We start from the raw sequence: 25,635 nt of genomic DNA on the forward strand, positions 1-25,635 counted from the left end.
TGCACGCTTGATGAGCAGAAGAAACTTCTTTCAGAAACATTAAAAATAGTAATGTTTCCAAACTTTTGGCCTGTAATGTATATATATAACGGGTTATAATGTATGACTGTTTAGCAGTGCATGTGCTTGGCCTTAACAGTGCATGTTCTTATTGGAGGATTCTATAGTGCTGAACTTTTTTCAATTTCAGAATTATAGTATGTTTTCTCAGTATCTTTTCACTAGAGTCTATTAGCACCTGCCAAGCACGTTCAAACACACAAAGGCTTAATGTCAATCCACAAGAGGGAGACAGATGGCCACAAGATTTAATTATCTATTCAACCAGGCAGGGTAGATGTAGGTCAGGAACTGCAAGTCCATCATTTAACCATTCCTGGTCATATCCATGCCTATTAGTTTGTGTTCGTGTTCACTTGATTAGGCTACCTTTACCTTTGAGTAATTGCTCATGAACGCGCGCAGACGTGCACAGGGTTAGAACTGCTGTTCAGATCGAAACAGGAATTTGCAGGGCTTCAGCAATTCCGTCATTTACATCAATGTGACAGAAGACCGTTGTGAGTAGACGTCTACGCAAACATACCCAATTTGTATGGAGAAACTATTTAAAATTGAATTTCGGTTATTTGACTGATGCGGCATGCCCATAGACTTTGTCTAGCTATTATTGTTCAAAACGGGCATGGAAACGGTGTCAACAGAATTCGTTTAATTTTAGATGGTTTTGTCGCTCTTTTATGAGTACGTCTGCGATATATTTTACATTATCCGTAAAAACGCTGTACGAGGAAAACTGTTGTTCTTGTTAGAGAGATTAGAGCGCGAAGACATGTTAATCTGGATTAGTGAACTGTCTACATAACACGTGTGCCATCAGTGATCAACTTCAGTTTTAACCTAATGTCACATTTCAAGAAAACTAGACACTGTCTGCAGCAGCATGTCTTAACAAATACATCGCAATTATGTAAGGGATAATGTAACGTTACAGCCAGCCAGTGATTATCATTGTGATAATGCTCTTGCGTCAGGGTCTCTTTGCTAGCCGCCTAACGTGGACATGAGACATTGATTTGAGTTAAAGAGCCATGAAATAAAAACGGACAATTCTTTTTTGAAATGTAATATTTCAGTATTTATTATAAATGATTTATCAGTGCACATTTAAAAAAATAAGTAAATAAAAAAAAGTCTCGTCACTCGTTATTGCAGTGCATTGTGGGATTGAGTGAGTGCACTCAATAACATCCACTATGGTTTCAGACACCACTGCAAAATTGCTGTCCCCTCAAATAATGCCCTATTTGAGGGTATAGGGGTACATTGGTAGATAATATGACAGATATGTGTTTTGGCAGAATTCTTTATATTGATTACATGGAATAGCACTGGTAAAATTTGACTTAAACCATTGCTTTGTCTGTCTTGTCTTCTTGCAGTTTTACATAAACTTCAGACACATGCATAAAGAGGGTGAGAATTGCATACAAAGATGCTGCGAACAAACATGCATAAATGGGATCACACAAATAGCTAGTATTAATAGTAATAAATCCCTCCCTGTAGTGAATCTTTATCCATGCACCTTAAACGTTGTCAAGTTGTTTTCAACAGCAGATCTATAGCTCCCTCCCTTGAGAAGAGCATGCACAACTTAATTTTAGTTCAAACACGTGGCAAGCTTTATCTCTACCACCATATATTGGCTTGCATGGTGTGTTTCTGGTCAAATATGAGCAAGCTGTAACAGACAAACAAGAGAAATGGATCAGCTAAGTTAAAGCATATAGAGTGTGCTTTCCTATACAAGTGGATAGTTCCTGACCCTGACGGTGTGGACGCAGAGGATGCTGGGGTGCAAGGGATCATCTGGGACGGGGACGAGGTACAAGTTGACTCTGGCTACGGGACTGCTGGAGTGCTTGTGTTTCGCTGGAGTCGTGTTTGGCTGGGCGTCTCTTGTGTTTGTCCTGAAGACAGATGGCTACTTCAGCGATCTATGCATCAATGTGACAAATGCTAGTGGAGAACTTGGCTCAGGTGAGGCTTTTAATGCATTAGATGGTTCATTTCATTTTATGCTTTTGGTGCGTTGCTTATCTGTTTTTCTCTTTAGATTGCAGTCTGCAAGATGAGAATTTCTCATTGGTCTTTACTGTGGCCTCGTTCATGAACAACTTTCTCACTCTGCCCAACGGATTTGTCTTCGACCACTTTGGCACGATGGCAACGCGATTTTTGGCTATGTGAGTTAGTCCCTCGTAGGATGTAAAACAGAGATCAGGCAAGAATTAACAGAACTGCTGTGTCTCTCTGCAGTGGAGGCAAGAAGTTTATCTGATTGTGAGTGGGGTGTGCTTTAAGCAGATAGTAGAACTCATCGTGGGCGTTTGACTGGACTCCAAAAACAGAGCTTTGTGTATTGCAGCCGTGAAAAAAACAAACCCTAAGTAAAATTCGTTGGAACTGCCGGAAATATTTGCAAATCTAAGCTGTTGTGTAATGTTAGTTGCCACTTTTTCTCAGAAGATTATTGCAAAAGTGAGAGCACTTCAAAAAAATGAAAGTGTAAAAAAAGTAATAGAATTTTAAGTTTACTGTAAAGCAAATATACTGAACAAAACCTTTATACAAAATATATATTGTGCAAAATTTGGACTGTAAAATTGCTTACCAAGTTGTGATCCAAATTTTAAGTTGATATCATGAAAATCGAGCCCTCTAAAAGGTTTTAAAGTGCCATTTCCAGCATGGTAATGTCTTTTGAAATGTTTGAAATTGATGATTACTAAAATATGTGATAGGGAAGAGTTGTAAATGATATAGTGTGCCCTTTTTAATACTAATGCTAATGATACAATCATTGTTTTGTAGATTTCTTTATACCACCGGCACTTTTATTGTGGCATTCTCCAATAAAGGTAAAGACTGACTGAAAAAAGTGAACTAATAATCACACATGGACTGATCACACACATGACTAATTTTCCTCTCTTTTTCCTCAAACAGTTCTCTCTTTTTTGCTTTTTCCTGCTCTGTCCTTCATAGCTGTTGGGGGGATTTTATTTCTAATGACAAATATGCAGGTATGTTCATGAACGATTATAGTTCATACATGCAATACATTAAGAGTATGCTAAATTGCTTATATTAATTATCCTCATTACAGGTGGGGAACCTTTTTGTCACTCATAGATCAACCATTATTACAGTCTATAATGGGGCCTTTGACTCTTCATCAGTTATCTTTCTGATCATTAAGGTAGGAAGTACACACACACACACACACACACACACACACACACACACACACACACACACATTCTTGTACATCTATCTTTATGAGGACATTCATTGACACAATGCAATCTAGCTGCTTACCCTAACCTTACCCATCAAAACTAAGTGCCTAACCCCAGGGCCGGATTAACCATTAGGGCAACTGGGCACTTGCCCAGGGGCCCATGACATCTAGGGGGCCCTGACAGGTAGGAAATACACAGAAATTTAATAAAGTTATCAAACTCTTTACGATCTTCTTCACTGCATAAAGTGCATCTACGCGGGTTCACGCGACTTTCCTGCCTCCCCGCTGAACGCCAGATTACTCCCGCTGGTTGAGCGCGGTAAAGTTCGTTTCAGTTTCGATATTAGCCGGACATTTGTTCTATAGGGTCGGTAGTCTAACAAAGATATCAATAGCAAGATTAGTTTTAACATTATGTGACCATTGTATATCGACATGATGAAATATTCGTTCAAAATCATTTGTGCATTAATGCTGCATAATTATACCTGAGAATGCTTTGACGCGTTTCCACAGCGCACGATGCTTAAGGGAACGTCTGCCAATTCCACCAACTGCGTTAAACGTAGTCTATAATTTGTATTATTTAAAATGACTTTTAACATTTAAAAACAGACGTTTTCAAATTCCAAAGCTTGCAAGGTTCCTAATGTCAATACTGACTTTACAGCTATACAGCTTTCCTGGTAGCCTTGAGTAAATTAACGTCTAAGAAAATGATTCATAAAACGTATAAATATCAGTTGAGCCTATGTTTATTTTCGTCATTGACACAGACGAAAATGAAAAGACTATCAGTCAAAGTTCAGCTTTAGGAGAGGTAGAAATAGGCCAGTATAAGAATACTGAGAGAATAAGAAATATGAAGATGAGGAGAGAGCAGACCAATAATTTAATGACAAGGTTTTAAAGCTAGCCTATTTCTTATAATTGTTTGGCCTTCAAAAGTCCTAAATTGCACATATGTAGATCAGAGAAATCCAAATTTTCTCGGGGGAGCATGCCCCCGAACCCCCCTAACTACGGGGGGGCCTTGAGTCTTGTTGCCCAGGGCACAGGAAATTGTTAATCCGGCCCTGCCTAACCCGAACCCTTACCCTAAACCTACCCTTAACCTAATTATAACCTTTTCCCTAAAACCAAGTCTTGACCCTCAAACGGGCCTTTAAAGGGGTCACAGAAAGTGAGGACTGGCCAAAATGTCCGCACTTTACTCTCTTTGTCCTCACTCCAATGGTCTAAAACTCAAACTGGTCCTCACAAAGATAGTTGTACAAGTACACACACACACACACACACACACACACACACACACACACACACACACACACACACACACACACACACACACATATATAGGCCTATGTAACGTTTTTATCAGCTGTTCATACTGCAATCCATGAAACCCTGTATAACCATTTCTGAAGGTGCTTTATGAGAAAGGGGTCTCTCTTCGCTCTTCATTCCTCTTCCTCTCGACCTGTAATCTTATTCATCTCCTCCGGACTCTCTTCCTTATGCCAACATCACACATTCCCTATCCCATCCCAGAGGACTACAAATATGGGTGAGTGAAACGATAAGCGGAGTTTATATTACCGTTCAAAGGTTTGGGGTCAGTAAAATGATTTGTGACACTGAAGACTGGAGTAATAATTCAGCTTTACCATCACAGTAATAAATGACATTTTAAAATAGAAATTAAATATTGTAATAATATTTCACAATATTAATGTTTTTACTGTTTTTTGGTGAGAATAAGAATCTTTCACAACAATAAAAATCCCCAAACTGTAAATAATAAGCAACATTCTGGTTTATTTGAAACTTTTATATTATTTATTAAAATAAAAATAATTATTTGTATATAAATTATATAAATTGTACAAAAAAAATGTAGTATCTATATTTAGTACATTTTGCATATAATAAAAATAGACTTAACTACATACACTCTAAATAAAAATAAAGGTTTTAAAAGAGGGGTTTCACAGCAATGACATAGAAGAGGCATTTTTGGTTCCCCTAAAGAACCTTTCAGTGGTCTGTACTTAAAAAAAAACGTTTTTTCTCAGTGTGATGAACATTTTAATAATTTTAAAGAAACATTTTTCACAATAAAGAACCTTTTGTCCAATGGAAAGATTCCATGGATGTTAAAGGTTCTTCATCATTGATGCAAATAAAGAACATTTATTGGTAACACTTTACAACTAGGTTCATTAGTTAGCATTAGTTAATGTATTAACTAACATGAAGTAACAATGATACATTTGTTACCGTATTTACTAATCTTTGTTGATGTTAGTTAATAAAAAAACAGCTGTTCATTGTTTGTTCGTGTTCACAGTGCATTAACTAATGTTAACAAATACAACCTTTGATTTTAATAACATATTAGTAAATGTTAAAATTAATATTTACTAAGATTAATAAATGCTGAAGAAGTATTCATTCTTAGTTCATGTTAACTAAGGTAGTTAACTAATGATCCTTATTGCAAAGTGTTACCCATTTATTATTAAGAGTTTACAGTACATAATTCATACTCTTAATCTTAATCCATAGTAACTCAAATGCAAATCCTTATATACAGGATGAGCTGTGCTAAATCAAGTAGCTACAACGTTGAGCAGTACGAGGCAAAGCGGGACCCGAGATCAGACGGAGGAAGAGGTGCAGATGATGAGCCACTGGAGACCGACTCACTACAGCAAACACACAACTCTGAGAATGGTGCTGCTCGGCCATCATAGATCTTCCTTTGGTAGAAAATAAGAGGAACACGATTGCTGACTTAAATAAAGTTATTTTTGTGTGTGTCTGTAGACAGTTTTAGGAGCTGTGTTCTGTCCTGGTTCTTCCTGTGGCACCTCATATGGCTGTCAGTCATGCAGCTTCGGCATTATTTCTTCATTGGAACTCTGAATCCAATGCTGAACAGACTGGCCAACCAAGACCCAGTCATTGGTAAACAAATTGTTTTCTCACTACGATGATGCTTTTCAATGAATTCTGTAAATCTTTGTTAATGGTAGGACTTTCTGGAACCGGAATTTGATTTGGAATGACAGAAGGAGGAATTCAACACAATCACACTTCAGATTTCGGAGTGAATTTAAGCATTTGGCTAATGAAGTGATTTTGCACCATGCCTCATAAACTTTTATATTTTAATATATTAAATATTTAATCAATTTTAAATATGTGTGTAGTGTACATACACTACCCGTTAAAAGTTTGAAATCATTTTAATGTTTTTGAAAGAAGTCTCTTAGTCTCACAAAGGCTGTGTTTTTTCGTGTTCAAAAATACGGTAAAAACAGTAATATTATGAAATATTATTACAATTTAAAAGAACTGTTCCCTTTCGTTGTCACTCCGAGTTACGTCGGATGACGACGAATGGGGTTTCGCTTAGAAATCCTATCATCTTCGAGTATTAAAACACGAGCCAATGGCAATGAAATGCCATGGGTCTGCGGAATTTGCATAGCGTAACTCCGCCCCATGCAGGGGGTATATAAGGAAGTGCGCGAGCAACATGCAGACTATGTTTTCGCTTCGGAGCCAAGTTCAGTACTTCACTCCACAAGCCTTTTGAGTGTCATCTCAAATCTCTTCGAGACGAACGGCTCTTCAGTGTGTTGGTGTGACGGCGCTTCCAGCGAGATCGCATTTCCTGCTGCTGATTTGTGCAGTAATCTGCCGACAGTGAGTGTGTTTCTCCCTGGGTGCTTCAGCACTCTGCTGAGCTTTTCCACTCTCTAAAAGAGCTGCACGCGGCACGTCTTTTTCAAGACGGTTCGCCCGTGTATTTTCTGGATGTGTGTGCGTCAGTCATCTGCCTAACGGTCGCGAGCGCTGTTTTGCGTGTTGGGAGTGGTCCAGACATGGGCTTAGCCAGGTTGATGTGGCAGGGTCTGAGAATTCATTTTCTCAGCTCCCCCATGTCCCAGGCTGAGCTCTTTGGCGGTGTGGCTTCGACCACCTGAAGCAGACTCGGGTCCGGCACCGATGGTCATCCATCCGTGCGGCCTCCTCAGTCTGCTTCCCGCCAAGCCCCCATCCATGCGGCTGCTCCCCTCTGGCCTGCAAACGGACCTGAGCAGGAGGAAGCCGCAGGAGGGCGGCGCTGCCCGTCTCCGCCCCTTAGACTGCCACGCCAGCCTAAGCAGCACCTTGAGGCGGGCTGCCTGGTCGGCGGGGTGGTTGAGGACTGCGCCCAACAGTCTTCGATCAATCCACAAGCAGACTGAGGCTTCTGCACTGACGGTCATCTGTCGGTGTGGTCTGCTTAGTCTGCTTCCCGCCGACGCCGCCTCCTTGCGGCTCCTCCCCTCGAGCCTTCACTGGCCTGAGCACAAGGGGGTCGCTGGAGGCTGGCACCGCCTGTCTCTGCCCCTTAGCCGGCTAACACCTGGCTGAGCAGCACAAAACCTGAGACAGGCAGCTTGGAGTTAGGGCTCAGTTCTTCAGGAGCTGGTAGCAGGATCACTCCTTCCCCCGCTTGAGGGCTGGGTGAAGATCTCTACAAAAGAACTAATGCTCTTTCTCTGAGCCCCAAGAGGCTGTGGATGACAGCACGCGCCGCCCACGGGCCACGCTCCTCTCATCCCCCTCTGTCGCCAGACCCCTGCCAGAGCACGCCCCCGTGGGACGCTGTCCTCCCCTGGCCTCCTCTGGCAGGACGCGGTTTATGGCCGTGCCCCCGCACCGGGCCGCTATGCCACCCACGCCTGGGCCGGTCATTCCGCCTCGCTGCACCCCCGACGGTACGTCTGTGGTTCGAATAACCCCGCTGGCGCAGTTTCTGGAGGCCTGGCTAGAGCTTTCCGGACTGTCCCGCCGGGTCGGAGAACCATCAGGCTCGGCTACGTGATTCAGTTCGCGTGGTCTCCTCCCCGCCTCAGGGGAATCCACTCACTATGGCCAGTGGCAATGCCCCTGTCATGAGAGCGGAGGTCGCTACCCTACTGGCGAAGGGTACGATCGAGACTGTCCCTCCAGCCGAAATGAAGTCTGGGTTTTACAGCCCCTACTTTATTGTACCGAAGAATCCGGTGGGTTACGACCAATCCTGGTCCTGCGCGTCTTGAACCGCTCCCTTCAAAAAAGAGGACGCCGTTCAAGTTGCTCACGGCCAAACGCATTTTCGAATGCGTGCGGCCGCAGGATTGGTTTGCAGCGATCGACCTGAAGGACGCCTACTCCCATGTCTCCATTTTTCCTCGACACAGACCGTTTCTACGGTTTGCTTTCGAGGGACAGGCATACAGTACGCGGTTCTCCCTTTCGGGCTAGCCCTGTCTCCTCGCGTCTTCACGAAGGTCGTCGAGGCAGCCCTTGTTCCCCTACGCGAACACGGGGTTCGCATCCTGAGCTATCTCGACGACTGGCTGATCCTAGCTCACTCTCGAGACCAGGTTTGCGAACACAGGGACCTTGTGCTCCGGCACCTAGCTCGTCTGGGCCTTCGGGTCAACTGGGAGAAGAGCAAACTCTGCCAGTGCAGAGGATCTCTTTTCTCAGTATGGAAATCGACTCGGTCGCCATGTGCGCGCAGCTTACGAGCGAGCGCGCGCAGTCACTGCTGACTTGTCTTCGTCAGTTCGAGGGCAAGAGTGCGGTCCCACTGAAACTTTTTCAGAGGCTCCTGGGGCATATGGCATCCACAGCCGCAGTAACGCCGCTCGGTTTGCTTCATATGAGACCGCTTCAGCTTTGGCTTCGCGATCGAGTCCCGAGGTGGGCATGGCAACACGGCAGGCTCCGAGTCCCAGTGACTCCGACCTGCCATCAGACCTTCTCCCCGTGGTCGAACCTCAATTTTCTACGGGCCAGAGTTCCCTTAGAACGAGCTTCCAGGCATGTTGTTGTATCAACAGATGCCTCCGCCACGGGTTGGGGTGCCATGTGCAATGGACATGCTGCCGCGGGCTCCTGGACAGGACCCCAGCACCTTTGGCATGTCAATTGCCTCGAGTTGCTGGCTGTACGCCTTGCCCTGCACCGCTTTCGGGCGTTGCTCAGGGGTCAACACGTACTAGTCCGATCAGACAATACCGCCACAGTAGCGTACATCAACCGTCAAGGTGGTCTACGCTCCCGCTGTATGTCGCAACTCGCCCGCCACCTCCTCATATGGAGTCAGAAGCCTCTGAGGTCACTTCGAGCCATTTATATCCCGGGAGACCTGAACCAGGCGGCCGACGAGCTGTCTCGGCTTCGGCCTCTCGCTGGAAAATGGCGACTCCATCCCCAGACGGTTCAGCTGTTTTGGGATCAGTTCGGGGACGCACAGGTAGACCTGTTTGCCTCCCACGACTCGTCCCACTGCGACCTGTTTTATTCCCTGACCGAGGGCACGCTCGGCACGGATGCACTGGCGCACAGCTGGCCGCGGGGCCTCCGCAAGTATGCGTTTCCCCCAGTGAGCCTTCTTGCGCAGACCTTGCGCAAGATCAGGGAGGACGAGGAGCAGGTAATTTTGGTTGCCCCATACTGGCACAACCGCACCTGGTTCCCAGAACTAGTACTCCTCGCGACAGCACCTCCCTGGCCTATTCCCCTGAGGAAGGACCTGCTTTCTCAGGGACGGGGCACCTTATGGCACCCTCGTCCCGATCTGTGGAACCTCCACGTGTGGCTCCTGGACGGGACGAGGTAGGTTTGAGTACCCTACCACCAGCGGTGGTGGCTACCATCACTTCCGCTAGAGCATCGCGAGACATGTCTATGCGTTGAAGTGGAACCTCTTCGTCAACTGGTGTTCTTCTAAAAATCTTGAACCCACGAAATGCCCCATCAGTGTCGTGCTTTCCTTCCTGCAAGAAGGGTGGAGCGAAGGCTGTCTCCCCCCACCCTGAAAGTGTATGTTGCCGCCATTGCCGCTCATCACGGCGCAGTTGATGGTAAGTCCTTGAGGAAGCACGACCTGGTCGTCAGGTTCCTGAGGGGAGAGAGGAGATTGAATCCTCCTCGTCCTCCCCTCGTACCCTCTTGGGACCTCTCAGTGGTTTTAACTGCCCTGCAGAGTGCTCCCTTTGAGCCTCTGCAATCAGTGGAGCTTAAGTTCCTGTCAATGAGACAGCGCTCCTGGTTGCATTGGCCTCCATCAAGAGGGTAGGGGACCTGCAGGCATTTTCGGTTGACGAAGCGTGCCTGGAATTCGGGCCGGCTAACTCTCACGTGATCCTGAGACCCCGGCCTGGATGTGTGCCCAAGGTTCCCACCACACCTTTTCGAGATCAGGTGGTGAACCTGCAAGCGCTGCCTTTGGAGGAGGCAGACCCAGCCTTGGCACTGCTCTGTCCAGTACGCGCCCTCTGTGCTTACGTAGACAGAACGCAGTGTTTCAGGACCTCAGACCAGCTCTTTGTCTGTTATGGTGGGAAGCTGAAGGGAAAGGCTCTCTCCAAGCAAAGGTTGTCTCACTGGATAGTGGACGCCATTGCTTGGCTTACCAGCAGCAAGGTCGACCATGCCCCCTTGGTGTGACGGCCCACTCCACCCGGAGTGTGGCATCCTCTTGGGCTCTAGCGCATGGCGCCTCGCTAACAGACATCTGCAGAGCTGCAGGCTGGGCGACACCTAACACATTCTCGAGATTCTACAATCTCCGAGTGGAGCCAGTTTCTTCTCATGTACTCGCCTCAACTAGCCGGTACTAGATTCTGCTCAGGTGTCTTCGCTTGCTCGCCATTCCTCTCCACGGACGGGATACGTGCGATATTTCCTCAGGTGAGCCTAATAAGCCCTGAGTCTCCTCCAGCACTGACGACGTCAACGCCAGAGTTATGCCACCGGCAGCTTTCGCGTTGGCTAGGTGCCTCCATGTGCATGGTTCCCCTCCGGGCGACCCCCACATGTGTATTCCACTGTAAGCCTCCTTGAGCATGTGTCTTTCCCTTGGCAAGCCACCTTGCCACCCCTGGGGTTGAAATATTCCACCTGCGGCTGGACACCCCAGTGATTCTCCTTATGCAGTTCCTTCGGGTCATATGTGTATTCTTAAGTCCCCCCCTTCGGGCTGGGCATGATTGCATATTTCTACTGGATATGCTTCCCAGTGTACCTTGGTATTCCTGTGTTAAGTAGGAGTCCTTCGTCCGTGCTAGTCTCACGACAGGGAGCTCAGACTTACGCAGGGCACTGGAAGACAGTCGAGAGGTGGCGTGATTACACTGGGAACCCCATTCGTCGTCATCCGACGTAACTCGGAGTGACAACGAAAGGGAACGTCTCGGTTACGTATGTAACCCTCGTTCCCTGAGTAGGGAACGGAGACGTTACGTCTCCCTGCCACTTCCGCTGTACCGCTGGAACGCCTGAGTTCAGTCTCGGCTCCTCAGCGAAGACATAGTCTGCATGTTGCTTGCGCACTTCCTTATATACCCCCTGCATGGGGCGGAGTTACGCTATGCAAATTCCGCAGACCCATGGCATTTCATTGCCATTGGCTCGTGTTTTAATACTCGAAGATGATAGGATTTCTAAGCGAAACCCCATTCGTCGTCATCCGACGTAACGTCTCCGTTCCCTACTCAGGGAACGAGGGTTACATATGTAACCGAGACGTTTTTTATTGTAAAATATTTTAAAATTGAATTTATTACTGTGATAGCAAAGCTGAATTTTTAGCATCATGTCACATGATCCTTTAGAAATCATTTTAAAAAGGCTGATTTCTTATTATTATCAATGTTGAAAACAGTTTTTGTTGCTTAATATTCTTGTGTAAACCATGATATATAGATATATAGATAAATATATAGATAGATACAAATGAATATATATATATATATATATATATATATATATATATATATATATATATATAAATTAAATACTAATAATTATACTAATAATTTCTGTCAGTGACATTTATAACTGATTATTAATATAATCTTATATTTCTAGAAATATCCCATATGCTTTGTGTATAACCATTTTTATGGGTAATTTTTTTACAACAAAAGAAATGCATTATTAAAAACTATACTTATAACAGTTTTAATGAATTTTATTTTATTTTATTTGCAATTAATTTTATTTATTTAATTTGCAATTCTGCAGCCATTCACATTTTTCTACACCAGATCAAATTCAGGAATTTAATGGGATTTTGTTCAGTTGTCATTACAATTCTGAATGGTATTGGTAACTCACCTGGTAGGAACATTTTCAAAAGCCTTACTGTGATAGGTGCAGAATTGCTAGGTTATGATTTCTTGATCTCTTTTTCATTCTCAGTGAGCGAGTACACCAATGTGTTTGCTTTCACCCAGCTCTGTGGAGTTCTCTGTGCTCCCTGTAATGGCCTGCTTATGGACAGACACAAAAGAAAACCACTAGGTCCAGGTCAGCTGACAGAGAAACCTGAAGATCTGACTTCTAACAACACACGTTTACACGAGATCCAGTTCTCATTCCCACATCTTTTCGCAGGCGTGTCAGAGCGGGAAGCAGACCTGCGCTCGTCCGTTCTGTCTCTCCTCCTCACCTCTCTGCAGTGCCTCTTGTTCTCCATCAGTGCAAGCATCCCGTTTCTCCCTCTCCAGTACGTCACATTCATCCTTCAGGTCCTTAACCGCTCTTTTCTCTATGGAGGGAATGCTGCATTCATCAGCATAGCGTAAGTAAATGTGATATAAATATCTCGATTGTCGCTAGACTGGCAGACTGAGCGCAGTGAATCCGAATTCCTACAGGTTTCCGGCCCGCCATTTTGGAAAGCTGTATGGGCTAGTGATGTCCCTATCAGCTGTGGTGTCATTGCTGCAGTATCCCTGCTTCGCCCTCAACAAAGCTCTTGGAGGAGACCCTATCTATGTAAATCTCTCATTTCCACAACACAATGTCAGCTAGAAAAGAGCTCATATACACACAGTGGCCCCAAAAGTATCTAGACTCTTGCAAACAAAAAAATCAAGTGTCGTTATGTTAAATAAATATATAGCACAAGCAAAACATTTCACAAAAAAAAAGGTTTTAAATGACAAAACAATATACTGAGATACTGTTGTGTAAAAATAAAGACAAAAAGTATCGTCTTGCTTTCTGGTTCACAAATTAAAGTGGAACATGTCTGTTGATGTTAACTTAGTTCTGAGAAAAGGTCTAGAATCTTTTTTAATATTTTGTTATCTAATATAATGTCAATTAATACATTATAAGTGTCCATTTAAGGTTTGAAATTCTTTTTTGGGGCCACTAGATGTTGATGCTTATGAAGCCAATTTCTGGAAGAAAAAAAAATGCTTCGGTAAATCACAATTATGACAAAAAATATTTTTTTAATGTCAGAATTATAACTTTTATCTCAATTTCCACTTTTTATGTCATAATTATGACTTTTACCTCATAATTTAAACCTTTTTTACGACTTAGTACGCTGTCAAAAATTATTTTTCGAAGATGTAAATAAAACAAAGATTATTGAAGTACATTTTACAAGAAAAGTTTTTCTACTTCAATATTTCACGTTTAATTCAAATGTGTTTCCTGCCGTTTGTGTGAGTGAATAGTTTTTACACCAATATTTTTTCAGTGCATCTCATAATTTTACATTTTTTTTTTGAAATTAGTATAACTTTTTATGTCCAATGCATGATTTTTTTTCTTACATGGCAGAAATGGGCTTCCATACAATACCTGCGACTATAGATTATGGTTTCACATCAAATTTGAAATCCATACAAAAGACAATTTCCAGCATTTGCCTAAATATTAAAATAGTATTAATTCTTCCTGTGTAAATTGGACATAATCATTAACTTGCTTTTTCACAGCTTTTATTGTAATCAGTAAATGATATTGTATTTCTGTAGGTGAACATCATCTTGACTGTCCTGACTCTACTGGCCTTCATTCATCCTGTCTATGTGTTTCTTCACTGCAGAGAACTGGCAAAACAGAGAGAGAATTCACAGAGCATTTTAGAAGTCTCGATACATGAAATATCAATGTATTAATTTAAATTACTTTATAGAAATACTTGATTATGCAGATCTGTCTTGGCCTTAGCTTTTGTAAATGACAAAAAGGAATAGTAATTTCGCATTGTGATTATTGTATATTCACAACTTTTTACCACCAAGATTCAAATGCTCAGAAATAAGAATCAACAGTCAGAGATTTAAACGAATTCCATTTAATTGAATTAGTTATTGAATATTTACAATCTTTATGAATACAGAAATAACAATAAAAATATTAATTTTTTTTTATAGTTCAGTGCTGTTGACAAGAACAGATAGTTAGAAAAAAAAAAAACGTTGGTTTAAACACAAACATATGCAAAGGGAGATCACATGGGTGTCAGAAACAGGTTCTTACAAGGGATCTCCATGGTAATTGTGTTCATTAATGGAGTTGTATGATGTCCAGTTTTGCATGCTAATATACTTTACTTACTTTATTACTTTATACTTTATTGTCCCATTCCTGGGAAATTTGTCTTGGACAACATGACACGGCCAGTACACAACTTCGATCACACACACACAGCACAGTACATAGCATACATTAATTAGAATATAACAACATTCCAATAATAAAAACTTGCAGCATCCTACATCAATTTTGAAAACCTCTCTTTAAAATTTTGACCGCGGTTGGCACAAAAGAGTTTTTATAACGACTAGACTTACACATCAAGACCCTGAATCGTCTCCCTGATGGTAACAAATTAAAATTCACATGTAAAATGTGTGTATCATCAGAGACCATTTTTTAGCTTGCTTTAAAATAGATGCTGACTGACAAATGACAGATACAGACTGATAAAACAGAATCAAGATCCTCTGGTTCACTCCAAACACTTTTAACCTTTGCAGGAAATATAGCCTCTGCTGCAGTCTAGAACAAAGTGTTGATGTGAGAAGACCAGCATAATGAATTGTCCATATAATCTCCTAAGTATTTATATGAAGAAACCTGTTCAATAATATTACTATTATGTATTATTACAGGGCTATGGTCTCCCAAAGATCTAGGATCAAAAATCATTTCAACAGTCTTCATTTCATTTAAAATCAAGGAATTAGTGTCACACCAGCCAACCTGTCAACATCAGAAAAATACGGTGTATTTAACGCTGAACTAAAATCTATAAAAAGTAAACGAGCATATGCTTGGGAATCTTCTAATGGGTGATACAGTTAATAGCATCCTCAGTGCCCCGTCCGACCTTATAAGCAAACTGAAATGGGTCAAGGAATGATTTAACCTGATCCTTTAAGACGGTTACAAAAAGTCTTTCAAAACATTTGAAGTCAAAGCCACCGGTCTAAAATCACAATTCTCAACTGGGTAAGTTTTCTTGGGAACAGGTGTAATTATAGATTTCTTCCACAAAGATGGAATAATATGTGAGTCCAAAGATTTCTGGAAGATAGGGCAAAATGCTGGAGTAAGTTCATTTGCACAAGTCTTTAGCAAAAAAGCAGAAATTCCATCAGGACCCAGAGATGTTTTAGTACATATACCTCTAATAGCGAGCTTACTCTTTGTGGGGCTACCTCTAGCCTGTGACCTGAATTACATATAATATGGTCCAGAGTGCACATTTGCTCCAATATCCTGTTGTTCCCACAGGGAAAGCATAACAATGCCCTAAAAGCATCATACAGGAACTCTAGACCCATTAGCCAGTGGTTTACTTTCCAAAACACACAATACTGATTTATATCTGCCTTTGCATTGTCAGTCCACAATGACCATGTACATCTTGTATACATGTCAGTAGTTAAAATAATTTTTTTATAACATGCTTTTATAGATAATGTGTTCTACAGACTGGTCTGTACCCTTACAATTCTGAACAGAGGAAACCTCTAATAAATTAGTTAAATTGTTGTGGTCTTTGGTCTAATTTGACATAAGGCCCTATCTTACACCCGGCGCAATGCAAGTGTTTTTTGCTAGTTTCAGCCATAGACAGTAAAAGAAATGGACACAGCGACCCCATTGGATTCAACTGAGAAAAGTGAAGTCAATTAGAAGCTCTCACTTCCTGATGGCTGAGCGTACTGCGCAGACTCAAACTGAGCTTGACGACGTAGATGTGACGTGAGCAACCCGTCTGTCTTCTAGTAGCTGTGCCAAGAGAAATCTGAATCATTCCCTTCCGAATCTTGCAGAGACGGAGAGTGTGAGTAGGAGCTGTCCATGAGCTAGGAGCAGGAGAAACTTTTGCTAAGTATTCTGATGAATTATTTTATAATTTTGCTTCTACGTCCCCCCGATTGCCCGCGAGCTTCTCCTCTCTATACGGTAATTTCTCTACTGTGCGACAGAGAGTCGCGTGGTTATGATGCAATCGTTAGCCTATTTTTACAAAAACTGCTTCTACGGGGCCATAACATAAGATACAAGGTAATGGAGCCTTTTATACATTTTCATGTTTCTTTAGAAATAAATAATGGACAAATGGAGTCTTTAGACGCCTCAGATGCAAAGTTATTCGCTGTCAAAGTGACGCCAAAATGAATGGGAGTCAATGGAATGCTAACAGCAGGTGATGGTCTGCTAATCAATGGCGGTGCCCGGGGAAGCTTCAGTGTTTTCTGAAAGATTGGCCCCCTGGTTTCAGCCTGACGCAGTTATCATTTTCACGTCCTGCGCCACATTGTTTAAATAGCAAATGCATTTGCACCCATTTTGTGTGCTCATGGGCGTGCTGGTCTGAAAACGAGGTGTGTTCTGGCGCATTGTTGGCGCATTGCTATTTTGAGGCAACAGAAATAGACTGCGCCATTGACCAACTGAAACCTGGTCTTAAGTCAATGGCGCAATATTTTTTTTGCTATTTAATAAGCACGTTAGTAATGTGTGCCTATAGGCGGGTCCACAACGCGCGTACACTCTGCTTGTTACACACACAGGGACGCACAGCAGCACACAACCATGCCAAATATTTAAAATAAAAGGACTATAATGTAAAATATTGTGTACATAAAGATATGGTGGAATCCGGCTTGTCCCGTAGATGGTCTGCTTGCGCACTTTTACCTCGCGCACGAGCAGTTCCGTTTGCGCTCTGGAGACACGTTCGGTCTTTCCACTATCAAATTCCGTCATGTAGCGAATCTGCCATGGCGCGAGCGCAACTGGCATTTAAAGGAAATGGGAGATGAGACTCTGATTGGTTTAATGCACGTAAATCCCAAAACACACCCATTACTCATTATGAGAATAGGGACAACCCTTTTAGACCATGCGCCTGGTGCACCGACCATTTTTCCCGTTGTAACTAGCAAAAGTAGATTCGGACACGCCCTAAGTTAACGTGCGCCGTGCGCTTTGGACCAAGCGCTTAGATCGTTAAAATAGGGCCCTTAGTCTTTTTAGGTCATGGTTAGTTGGTCGGAACATAGTTTTCCTCTTTGTCATAAAAACAAGCCAATGTGTGAAATAAAGGTCTCTGTATGGAGAAAGAGTATGGTTTAATTACATAAGATAGTTAATTAAAGGAGACACATATTATTTCACACTTCACATTAGGAGTTGGCAAAGTGATGGTTTTCTCCCTTTGTCATGTGTCCTCTAAGTTAGCGAGACATCATTCGGACAAATTCTGTGGAGGGTAAGGTGAAAAATAGTTAGTTTGTCCATGCAACAACAACAACAACAACAACAACAACAACAAAACTTCTACAGAGAGTAGAACTTTATTTTATACATTATGTGTAAGTCACCTCAGTTTAAATAAATGGTCTGTTTGGCCTGGGGAGTAAGTTATGAAAAAATGCTTTTTAAAATCATAAGATTAAGGGAAATTTTATTTATCATTTAAAATTAATGCATGCAGTGTCATCCATTAAACATAATGTAGGCTACTAAACAGAAATAATAAGAGACGAAAAGTTCCCCTTCAATTAATCAGCTGAATTATCAAAGTACTTCTTCAGGTTTGCAAATGTCTTTGCAGTGCATCCTCTTGAATCTACATTAGTGCAAGAACAGCTTTGGTATATGTGTGTGTATATATATATATATATATATATATCAACATGCCATATAAATAGAATTTACTCATACCATAAGTATCTTTTATATAAAGGCTATTAACATAAATATAGGCTACGTATGTAAAGATTTACCTGAACAGACATGCAAGAATCACTTCAAAATTCAAGAATCTATAAGAGAACAATTCCGCTTCTAACCTTCAAAGTCAACCAGGCCGTCTCCATTGAGGTCAACATCCCTGAGGATCTCATCAATCTCTCTGTGGTTGAGCTGCTCTCCCATCAGCTTCTTCATGGCTTCCCTCAGTTCAGCCAGACTGATCTGACCATCACCATTGGAATCAAACTGAGAGAAAGAGATCAATTAAAAGATTAGTTTAGAGAGAAAGGTGTGACTTCAGAAGACTTGCGAATACAGTAAGCCAAACAATTCATTGACTACTATGGTGCTTTTTAGTGATTTTCTGCTATAGATTTTAAAGTCTATCATGTCTATACCCAGGTGTGAACAGCATTAGGATGCATTAAAGTAGCCTAATAAAAAAATTCCCTCATTCGACCGCTCCAGACACGTCAGTGCGTTCGCCATCTTGCAAAGGTCAGCTTGTCGTCATTCACAGTAAGAATCAATGATGTCACAACATTGCGCAGCTTCTCGTTGTGAAACCACCGATAATTAAATTCCCAAAGAAATTGGATAACCATTCACATGTGAGAATGTGTTTTTAAATTTTTTTTTTAATAAGTATTAACTCAATATTAGGCTACATGTTTACTTTTAATGTTCTTATTTTTATGATCACTTTTTAATGTTGCGTTAGCTGATGTCTTTTGTATTGAGTTAAATCATCTGCTTTCATACGTGTGTCTAACTACTGTTGCAGTCTGCAAACGCTCAGTCAACCTGCTCTCGAATGTTCTGGACTGACTTTGACCGCTCCAATATGGCGTACGGCTTACGTATCACAACGGCCGCTAATAAGGAATCTATGTATATATATATATTATACATACATATAATGACATTTTAAAATAGAAAAACAGTTACCGTAACAGTTCAAATGTAATAATATTCACAGTATTACAGTTTTTCTGTATGTTTGATCAAATAAACCCAACCTAGGTGAGCATAAGCGACACAAAACATTTCAGTTAATTATAAAGGGTTTAATACTTTATCTATACAGTTATTGGATACACCAACCTCTCTAAAAGCTTCTCTCAGTTCTTTCACTCCGATCATGTCTGCAGTCTCAGCCAACATCTTTGGGCCCATCAGGTCTACAAAGTCCTCGAAGTCCACTCTACCGCCACCTAGTGAACAAGCACACGATCATGTAAGAAGTTATATTTATGTTCCTCTTGAGTTTGTTCTTGAATAGAACTGAGTATAACTGAGATAATTAGCTTAAGTATAATGATAAGGTTGCCACTCACAGATCTGCTGACTGAGTTCAATCAGCTCCATCTCTGTGGGCATGTAGCCCATCGTCCTCATGCACTCGCCCAGATCCTTACAGCTAATGAAGCCGTCCTTATCTTTGTCAAACTCGCGAAAGGCTTCTTTCAGCTCTGAAGGCAGAGAAAGAAAGAGAGAGAGAGAGAGCATCTTCCTGACTTTGTTGATATTAATATGTAATCTCTGGCTGTCCAAGTAAGAGGATTCTGAAGGATAAAGGTACAGCACTCATATAATTTGTAGAAGGAATAGTTCATCCAAAATTGCTCGCACTTATGCACTTGCAAAGCCTAAACCAAAGCATTTTTTCTATATAAGAAGACAATGAAATCATATAGTATAAGCAGAGACTGTCAAGCTCAGCGGTGCTTATGTCTTTTAAGGTGTGAGAGCAGACTGAAATGTAATCAGGTCAGTCAAAAGGTTTAAAGACAGGAAAGAACTAATTCCATTTGCCATTTTTGGGGGGAAATGTGAATGAGAGCTATGGAACATTCTTTGAATTTCTCCTTTCTCCAGAACAAAGAAAAAGGCTTGGAAAGACATGAGTGTGAGTAAATGATTTTCATTATTTGGGTGAATTATTCCTTTAAATGAATCTTACCAAGGGATTTAGAGGAGACTGAAGGTCATTTTTTATATATAAACAGAGAGAGGTATTGGCAAGAATCCATGTGGAAAGAGGGAGAGAAGTCAATAAGCGAAGGAACCGTATTATTTTGGTTGGTGGGAGGGTTTATCGCTCTTAATGAAATAAAGCATATCAGTGATGTTGGATATTTCTGTACCTTCAATTTCCTCTGGCCGTAGATCTCTGTCCTGTAGTGAGTACAGATTTCAAAGAGACATACAGAGACAAACTATTAGGACAAACACACTGCACATTGATTACGTAGACAGGCGCACACACACACACACAAAATTATTTACTCATCCAATGTTGTGGATCCACATCACAAAAATGATGGGGGAAAAATCCTAGAAAAATTGGTTAGACAGTGTGGGAACCCTGTATAATAATCTTTCCTATAATCTGCTTTGCATTTGGACTGTGCTTGTTGAACTGTCACTCAAAGTACATTGTACCAGGTAGCCTCACGCACACCTGGCATTGTCGCTGATCATCTGCACACCATTGCATGAACGAACGAATGAATGGAACACACGAGGCTCTGATTACTGGTCATCACAGGTATGGGAGTGCCCACATTTAAAATGAGCTTCACACATAACGTTAATGTATAGCATTTTGTCTTCTCCTTTCCAGGAAATTTTTCATCTGATCCTGAATGACCATGACATGTCCTTCTGAAAAAATCCACAAAATCCTGCAAGTATGGGACTGTTTCAGCCTAGGATATAATTATGGATTTAATATAAAGTTTGTCTATGATTTTAAAAACATATTTCATAATATTAGAACAATCAATATTTTTTCTTAGAATAGAAAAAGTAGTACATTTCTTAGTAAATTTTGTGCAGTTTTGGTAATCACAATTTGATAATATTAAGATCCTGAAGCAAAACTGATCAAGAATCACAGTGTTATGATATTATGGATTATATCTGAAGTGATCTAAGGACAGAAAAGCACACACATGGATTGCGTGTCGTCAGATATTCATGGAAATGGAGAAACTCAGTCATTAAAACATTATCAGCATAACTCCAAATAAAAAAAAGAACAAGCAGAGCAATTGAAATCTCATCTGAAACAACATTTACACATTACATAAGTGAGATAATAACAAATGGTTGAGTGATTTAGATTTTGATCTGATTGACTGAGCCTGTGTTTTGGCAGTGGCCAGCCAGAACATATTCACACAGCTGGGGAGTATTTAGGCTGATTACTACCATGAATTGGCAAGCAAGATGAAAGCAGCAGTAGGATAAGGTCACTATGGTGAACAGATTACAAGGGTCTGGGTTGCCAGGCAACAAATGGAGTACACATTGTATTTTTTTTGCGAAAATCAGGTATGTATTCACTCACTGGAACAAACATATGGTTTTTACATGGTTTGTTCAACAGCCTCACTGAGCATTGCATATCCTCAGCCAACTATAATCAGATAAGACTTTAGAATATATAGTGATATTACTTAGTGATATTATTTGGGGAAAAAGGCTTAAGCTAAATAAATAAAATATGTCACAAACAATTTCGGGGAAATTTTCCATCGGTTTTGTCTTTAGAGCAATTTCTGCAGCTTACACCCTGCCCAGAGTTTCTAAAAACACAAAAAGGATTCTGGGATTAGCAGACAGATGTAGACACTGATATGAAACATTAAGCTACTATGAAACGACACACTACTTTTTATCTTTATCTTTTTGTATTTTTATCCGCATCCACCCACCAGACTAACATAAGGATCTGATAGAACAGCCATTGGAAGTACATTTTTTTTCAATATATATATATATATTTTTAATTTCATTTTTGATTGTCTTTTTCTGGTCCAGCAAAGACATTAGAGGTTTAACCAAGATTGTCCCATGAGTAAATTATGCTAATGATATATATTGACAGCAGAAGGATATTACACAGTCTCACTCCCATTAATCAATACTTTCGGGTACAGGATCTAAATTACAATCTTCAAAACTACTCATTTCTTCATTCGCCCAAAACAACTTCACTGGCCTTCACATTCAGGCAGAGGTGTAAAGAGTAGGCTACCTGAAAACCATGCTTGAGTAAAAGTACAGATACGTTGCAGTGAAAATGACTTAATTACAAGTTAAAAGTCACCAATTCCAATACGACTTGAGTAAAATGAGGAGTAAAATCTGATTTTAACAGTATTTGACTAGTCCTCAACACCTAAGAGACATGCCGTGAAAAACAAGAAACAGTAGATTTTTTGAGGAGAGCAATTCTTTGTTAGTTTTCTAAAATCAAAATAAAACTGAACACCTAAATATTGCAATATATCAAGGTCGACACACCAGCCTCTTGAACGTCTGCAAACACTCAAGTCTCAGTTAAGTTCAAGTGCTCAAAAAGGGCAAAAGTAAATATCCTTCAAAATGTCTCTTCTATATATTAAAGACATTTCGATCTAAAAATGACTGGTTCACACTTGAGAGTAATGTTGTATAACAGATTGCATTTATGTCTATGGCCACTTTAATGTGAAGTTTTAATTTTAAGTGCATTTAAATTTATGACCATGTATTCTTAAAAATACTGCATGAAGGACTTGGGAACATAACCTGACTTTGACTCTCTTTTGGACAAGTAGCTATTCCACTGACAACATTGCACGGCATCCTCTAAATTTAAAATGTGAGAAGATGGAGTCATTATGGAAGTAATGGGAAGGAATGGGGTGTTTGACTGAAAATGGAAAAGACAGACAATAATAATGAGATTCCCTGATGGAATTCTGACACTGATTTTCTGTGTCCTCACCATGCATTGTCTAAGAAAGGTGTGTTTGTAAGTGTGTGTACATACGATTTGAGACAGGGCGAAGCTCTGTCGGAGGAAGACGCAGGCAGGGCCCACGATGTTTTGTAGCATTGTACAGTTCTGAACCAGAGCATTTATCGGCTCCTCAAACTGCTGCCCGTCCCCCAACTCTTCATCATCCTCATCCTCCGCTTCCGCATCACCGCTGCTTCGTAACATTGCGGTTGCCAATGGCAGCCCACTGCCTTCCAGGGGCGGGCCCCCCTTTGCAAGGTACCATTTCATTACGCACCAGACAAAAATAAAAATCGCAGTCTGACAAGTTCTAATGCTGAAAATGTTAGTGGTGAAATTATCTGTCAGAAATCATCCTGCTAATGTCTATACTATAAATTACTTCTGTCTTATTTTAAAGAATCAGTTAAAGGGATAGTTCTCCGAAAAATGTCAGTCTTTCTCCCGTGGAACACAAAAGGAGAAGTTTAATGAAAGTGGATGGGGATCAGGAGCAGACAAGCTTCAAAACAGCACCATAAAATCATAAATGTGGTGCATATGAAGTGTGCTCTATGTTACAAGTCTTCTGAAGTAATGCGATTGCTTTGTGTGAAAAATCTTAAAAATCTTGCTTGGCAGCCATGGTCACCATTCACTTTCATTGTAATAGTGCAGCTTGGACATTCATGCTATAAAAATGCATGGAGGAAATAAAGTCATGTTTGAAACAACATGAAGGTGAGGAAATAATGACTGAATATTTTCAATTTATCATTTCATAGACATGACTGTTCAAAAGTTTGGGTCAGTAAGCTTTTTGTTTTTTAAAAGAAATTAATAATTTTATTCAGGAAGGATGCATTAAATTGATCACAATGATGAAAATAAATACATTTAGAATGATTATTAAAAATATTTCTTTTTTTAAATGAGAATAGTTCTTTTTAAGTTTTTGTTCATCAAAGAATCCTGAAAAAAAATGTATCAAGGTTTCCAAAAAAAGGTTAGGCTCCATGACGGTTTTCAACATTGATAATAATAAGAAATGTTTATTGAGCACTATAAATCAGCAAAATGAAGACGGCAGCATAAGAGCATAAGAGAAAAAAATCTTATACCAACCCAAAACTTTTAAAATTTGGTGAACTGTCCCTTTAAGTTTGTACACTATAAGTATTTTTACTGAATTCACACAGTTGATTTCAATACCTATACATACTTTCTGCCAAAGACCAAATATGCATGAATTGTATAGTTTTCTAAATCAGTCTTACTAAACTACAACTTCCAAAAAATAGTAACCTACAGACTACATCTACACCCTTTTTAAAAGCTCAGATATCTAAATAATTAAAAACAGATATCTTACCTTCTTCATACTGCTTCTTTTAGATGGTTTTGCTCCCATCATTTGGATTTCTCTAATTCTCACTGCTCCAACTCTTTCTTGTCATCTCTGTCCCTCCCTCTGTCTATGCCCCTCCCTCTTTATCACTCACTCTTGGTTCCTGTCCTCAGATTATTACATAAACTTTGTGACATACGATCCCGTCATCAGAATATCCCAAGTGGGGGCGGAGTTGCTTTAACATGGGTAGTGATGTTAAAATCACTAAAAACAGTCACGCCATGTTTTGGGATCAGCGAGACCTGCTCCCTCAGCCAGAAATGGTATTTCCAGGGTTTTCTGAGTGCTCTAATCCTGATGCTCTCGAATCTTGCATCTGTTGTCTATTTTCTCTCTCTCTGCATGTTCTTTCCTCCCCTTTGTTTCTCTTGCCATGTTATTTCACATCCTCATTTTGACTTGTGACAGACTCTAATCGCACTGAAAGTGAATGTTCTGGCACGGTACAAAATAGAAAGGGATGGAGGGATGAGGAGAGAGAGAGAGAGAGAGAGAGAGAGAGAGAGAGAGAGAGAGAGAGAGAGAGAGAGAGAGAGAGAGAGAGAGAGAGAGAGAGAGAGAGAGAGTGATAGAGAGAGAGTGATAGAGAGAGAGAGAGAGAGAGAGAGAGAGAGAGAGAGAGAGAGAGAGAGAGAGAGAGAGAGAGAGAGAGAGAGAGAGATAAACGAATGGTGGGCCAGGGGTGGGAAAGGTCTTCATAATCCGCTGCATTCCAGATTACATGGTGAGAGCAATGCAGCTGGCAGTTCTGATAAGGGAATGTAGGGTTAGAAAGATTGTAGAGAGCAGGTATCACATGGTTTTAAGAAAGGCGATGAGCCACAGCGTCAGGGGTTGGAGGTCAGAAGAGAGGATAAATGGATGGGTAGATGAAGTCAAATCAGTACTTATTATAACATGTTTGTAAAAATGACAGAAAAATAGTACATAATAGCAAACAGCAATATGGAGTGTAGTTGTCACCAGGGCCGTGCACATTTTGGGGGCACCCCCTTATAAATATTTATAAAAAATAAAGTTACATATTGTTGATCTTCGTTAAATGAATTACACTATTTAATATTC

At 40.9% G+C, this 25,635-nt stretch overlaps 2 protein-coding genes across 3 annotated transcripts; one reads left to right on the plus strand and one right to left on the minus strand.

The window, feature by feature from the left end:
* Positions 1-301: 301 nt before the first annotated feature.
* Positions 302-16,171, plus strand: LOC308686416 (equilibrative nucleobase transporter 1-like). Of its 2 annotated transcripts, XM_081394844.1 has the most exons (14): positions 302-560; positions 1,443-1,476; positions 1,814-2,043; positions 2,120-2,249; positions 2,878-2,924; positions 3,013-3,089; positions 3,173-3,265; positions 4,738-4,877; positions 5,907-6,046; positions 6,140-6,280; positions 12,566-12,673; positions 12,761-12,947; positions 13,024-13,144; positions 14,143-16,171. In XM_081394844.1, the coding sequence occupies exons 3-14, from the start codon at positions 1,851-1,853 to the stop codon at positions 14,284-14,286; spliced, it is 1,521 nt and encodes a 506-aa protein (XP_081250970.1). In that variant the 5' UTR covers positions 302-560; positions 1,443-1,476; positions 1,814-1,850; the 3' UTR covers positions 14,287-16,171. The 2 variants fall into 2 exon arrangements, with proteins under 2 accessions (XP_081250970.1, XP_081250969.1); XM_081394843.1 differs by lacking the exons at positions 302-560; positions 1,443-1,476 and having other exon boundaries at positions 1,649-2,043.
* Positions 16,172-17,865: 1,694 nt separating this feature from the next.
* LOC308686417 (calcium-binding protein 2-like) lies at positions 17,866-24,573 on the minus strand (the record flags this gene model as incomplete). The annotated part of the gene is made up of 7 exons (XM_081394845.1): positions 17,866-17,891; positions 18,484-18,631; positions 19,490-19,599; positions 19,723-19,857; positions 20,533-20,563; positions 23,211-23,429; positions 24,532-24,573. The coding sequence occupies 7 exons, from the start codon at positions 24,571-24,573 to the stop codon at positions 17,866-17,868; spliced, it is 711 nt and encodes a 236-aa protein (XP_081250971.1).
* Positions 24,574-25,635: the final 1,062 nt, after the last annotated feature.

This window comes from Scardinius erythrophthalmus (genome assembly GCF_964197995.2).
Source record: "Scardinius erythrophthalmus genome assembly, contig: HAP1_SCAFFOLD_259, whole genome shotgun sequence".
Lineage (NCBI taxonomy): Eukaryota > Metazoa > Chordata > Actinopteri > Cypriniformes > Leuciscidae > Scardinius > Scardinius erythrophthalmus.